Raw genomic sequence first — 4,328 nt, forward strand, 5'->3', positions numbered from 1 at the left:
TTCCAAGGGGACATCAGCAGTGAAGTGGATGAGCACTTCTCCAGGGCTCTGAGTAACCTCAAGGGGCCCCAGGGACGGAGTTCCTCAAGTCACAGTGACAATGTGATCCTCAAGAATGGTGAGCATGTTGGGAAGGAGGAAGCTTTCACTGAAAGACCAGTTCTTTGAGGTGTTCCAGGTTCCTGGGTATGTGTGTGTGGTAAAGGCAACCCACACTGCCTACTGAGAAACCACAGCACTTCTGAGATAAGATAAGATGGGCAGTTCTTAGTTAAATGAGCCCACCTGGGTCACTGTCTCCATGATTGTCTTAAAGGCTGAGTTTGCTGCTCTGTGCACAATAAGAACTCCGCCATTGTCCACTTTGAGCTGCTTATCAGTGGTATTATGATTATGATTGGCCTAAGGGTAAGAACAGCAAAGTTTCCTCTATAAGATAAAGGAGGACTCAGCCTCCTGCCACCCAGTAGTGGACGGCCTGGCAGACAGAAGCCAATGGAGGAGTCTTGCCACATGCCTCTCCCACCCCTCACAAGGATGGGAGTATCTGTTGCTCAAGAGAGCTATGTCCCAATGTGTAATTAAAACACTCAGGTTTCAGGGAGGAAGCCACAGACATGGAGCAGGGGCCATGGTATGTATGCCTTTCACTGACTTTAGACACTTTTGCCTTCATGGATCACCTTCCTCCACAAAAATTGCAATTTATAATTGCATTTGTATGAAAATGAATTTGACCCAGACCGGGTTCATTTTTTTCATTAGTATCAGTTTCGTAGTCTTTTGGTTTTAAAATAAAAATGTCTGGACTTGTAAAAGTATTCACGGACCCTAGACATTGTGGCCTCTGGGTCTGATGGCATTAGGCTGTCTGAGTCTCTTTTGCATTCTTGACATGTATTGCAGACTGGGGCTTAAATGTTTTCATGTGCTCACTATTTCTGTGGGCACACACACATGGCTTGTTTCATAAGAGGATGTATGGACCATTAAGTGGGGGACATTTATGCAAAGTAGGCATGTGAAGCCCCTGTCTGTAGGCAAGGACTTCTGTCATCCTGCCTTTATTCTTCAGGAGTCGGCATCTGTATATACCTGATGTGCTGACATTAGCAGAATTTATCTCTTTCCTAGAAGTTCATTTTCTGGGTAACTGATGTGATTCTCAGAATCTTATGTTGTAGAATGATGTGGAAAAACATATGGCAGTGGGTACTCAATCTGGTGTTGTTTCCCAACTGCTTCCCACAATTCCTGACTCATGGAAGTCACTCAGTAAATACTGCCTGGGTGAATGGAACTAATTTGGAGCACAGCATAATAACTCACACTGGGCCGGGCAGTGGTGGCACACACCTTTAATCCCAGCACTTGGGAGTCAGAGGCAGGCAGATTTCTGAGTTTGAGGCCAGCCTGGTCTACAGAATGAGTTTCAGGACAGCCAGGGCTACACAAAGAAGCCATGTCTTGAAAAACCAATAACAACAACAACAACAACAACAACAACAACAACACACTGGACATGTTGCAAAGAAAATGTATTTGTGCTGGGGGTGCTGCTTGGTTGGTAGAGCACGTGTCTGGCACACCTGGAGTCTTGGATTTGAGCTTTAACACCACATAAACTGGGTGGGGTGTCACATGCTGATAATCTTAACATGGAGGCAGGAAAACCAGGAGTTCAAAGTCATCCTCAGCTATATAAGGAGTTCAAAGCCAGCCCTGAAGTACATGAGACCCTGTCTCAAAAAGAATAGAAAAGACTTATTTTGGTACAGGGTCCTGAGCCAAGGGCCTACTTCTGCTAGTGTCTTATTATTGACAGAGTCCCAAGGCAGTGTAATGCGGTGTATCACATAGCAAGGGACCAGGAAAGTGTGTATAGTATCTGGCTTTTCTCCTTCTTGCATTAAAGCCGTATGCAATACCAATTTCGATGTCATTATCGAATCCCTAATCATCCCCCAAAGAGCCCTCCTGAATCGCAAGAGACTAACCACATTTTGACCTTCTTAATACCTCACAATAGAGATTAAGACGCAATGGAAGTTTCAGAGGAGACACATCACATTTACTCCTTAGATAAGGTCACCACAGAGAAGGGCTACTTTCGCTGTGCAGCCTTAGAAGCAGGTAGACAAGTGACTACTCCCTCTCAGTGTATGCCACGTCATCTGCCTGCACCTGTTTCCTCAATGCTAGAATTAACAATTATCTAGCTCTAAGATGTGTTTGAGCAGACAGTGGGATAATGCATAGTGGCAATGTGGCACAGTGCGGAATTTGTAGAGGTGGTGCCACGCAAGTCTAGCACGGTTCTTTGAATGAATATTATGGATATGAAGGCCTGCATTTAAAACACCAGGGTTAGAGAGTATCAGACCCCTTCCCCTGAGCTTTTATGTTGTTTGAAAGTTTGGCTCTGTAGCTGTTCTGGTGTTTTCTGGGCCTTGTGATTTCACCCCGTTTTGTCTGGGATGCTGCTGCCTACCTGGGGAGCTTGGGCACAGCTGTCTTTCTTGAGGAAGCCCAGCTTCCACAGGCCAAAGAGAGGTGACGGAGCTTTCTTCTCCACTTAACTGCACTTTCCTCATGACAGTCTCACAGACCCCCTACATGTTGTCTCATTTGGTTTTGGGCTCAGCGAATATTTCATCATCTGACTGAGCACCTGAAGGAAAGACTGTCTCTCTCAAGGCCTTCCTTATCACAGGAGTATGGTTTCTACTAAGCTTGGTTGCCTCCAGAGAGGGCCCCATGGATGAAGCCCAGGCCAGTGGATGTTCTCATTGGTGGTATTGTATGACACACTGCCGGCCTCAGACATGGTAGGGATCTATGAAGCGACCTTTCATTACTGACTGCTGTTTAACACTCTCTTAACCTCTTCAGGCCAACCTCAGGCAGCCCACCCTCAGCTCAGCCAGGCAGTGGAGAACAGGCCTTCATTCACAGGCACCCATAGGAGATTTGGCCACATTGTAAAGGCACTCTGTCAAGCCAACTATGCAAGGCCCAAACACAGAGACCTATATGGAAATGTCACCAAATATCCTGGCTTCTTTCCCCAAATCAGAGTTACTATTTTTTCATTACATGTATATAATATACAATGACTATGCTTTGGAAAAGAAAATAGCTGAAGAGATCTTCAAGTTATCTCCTCTTTTAGAGGACACTGGGGACTTCAGGGGCAGTACCTGATGAAGCTTCAAGAGATGTGATGTCTTGAGGCAAGGTACGGTCCTGGTGCTCATGTGGCTTATTTTAAGCCTTGTTTTTCCTGTTCTCCTCTTAGCACAAGTCCCAAGTGCACTGGCATATACCTGGTAAACATGCCCAAGGGCTGTTAGGAGAAGATTAGGGGTGCTGACCTGAAATTGCACAGGTTCCCCACAGACATTTTCAAAGGCTTCCTATCTGCTACTGTTAGTGGGATGGGGAAGAAGCAGCATGCTTCTCATCTTGTGGAGGATCTTGTGGAATACAGTCCTGCTATCAGCTTCTGGTCCCTTGAGTACTGCCAAGGTGGTGCCTTCATTTCCAGTAAGAGAGGGTCTATGTTTGTCCTAGTTTCTGTAAGGTACCAGATACCACACCAAAATAATTGCTTTCCTATACTCTTCAAAATGGACCACCATTTAGATAGACTTCAAAGGTAAGCAGGTTGAGTGTAGTGCACACACCTGAAATCCCAGCACTTGGGAGACTGATGAAGGATGATTGTGAGTTTGAGGCCTGTGTAGGCTCTGTGGGGGAGAATTTCTTTTTTTTTAAGGCAAGGAACCCAAATCCATGGTGCTTACCTGAGTGTGTGTGTGTGTATGTGTGTGTGTGTGTGTGTGTGTGTGTGTGTGTGTTTAATCATGTGAAGGCCCTTTGCTGAAATATTGTATTATCTTTTCACTAACCTTATTGATTCCTGTGCTCATATTTCTTTTTTTCATGTTTTATTATCTATCTATTTATTTATTTATTTATTGTGTACTTGTGCATGTGCGTGCATGTGTGTGTGTTACGTAGCACCCATGTCGATATCAGAAGAGAATTTGCAGGAGTCAATTCTCTCTTTCCACCATGTGGAGCCCAAGGTGTGTGTGTGTGTGTGTGTGTGTGTGTGTGTGTGTGTATGTATGTGTGTGTGTTACACCCACAGCTTCCCTGAGTTATAGTTAGGTTGTACCCTAATAATCTCCATTGTAAATTGACATCATTGTAACTTAAAAATGTGTTTGTAAATTGACATCATTGTAACTTAAAAATGTGTTTATATATCTAATACACCTAGCATCAACAGCCTACCGTACTGTACAGTGCTTACTGGGTAT

General features: G+C 44.7%; 1 protein-coding gene across 1 annotated transcript in view; it reads left to right on the forward strand.

Annotated features, from left to right (window-relative positions):
- Nucleotides 1–3: 3 nt before the first annotated feature.
- Nucleotides 4–4,328, forward strand: part of Vgll1 (vestigial like family member 1) — a gene marked incomplete at its 5' end in the record, with an annotated part of 14,750 nt that continues 10,425 nt past the window's right edge. The window contains one exon of the mRNA XM_031374186.1: nucleotides 4–118. Coding sequence (XP_031230046.1) covers nucleotides 4–118 — 115 coding nt within the window. The remainder of the gene's footprint in view (nucleotides 119–4,328) is intronic.

This window comes from Mastomys coucha, chromosome X (assembly GCF_008632895.1).
Source record: "Mastomys coucha isolate ucsf_1 chromosome X, UCSF_Mcou_1, whole genome shotgun sequence".
NCBI lineage: Eukaryota > Metazoa > Chordata > Mammalia > Rodentia > Muridae > Mastomys > Mastomys coucha.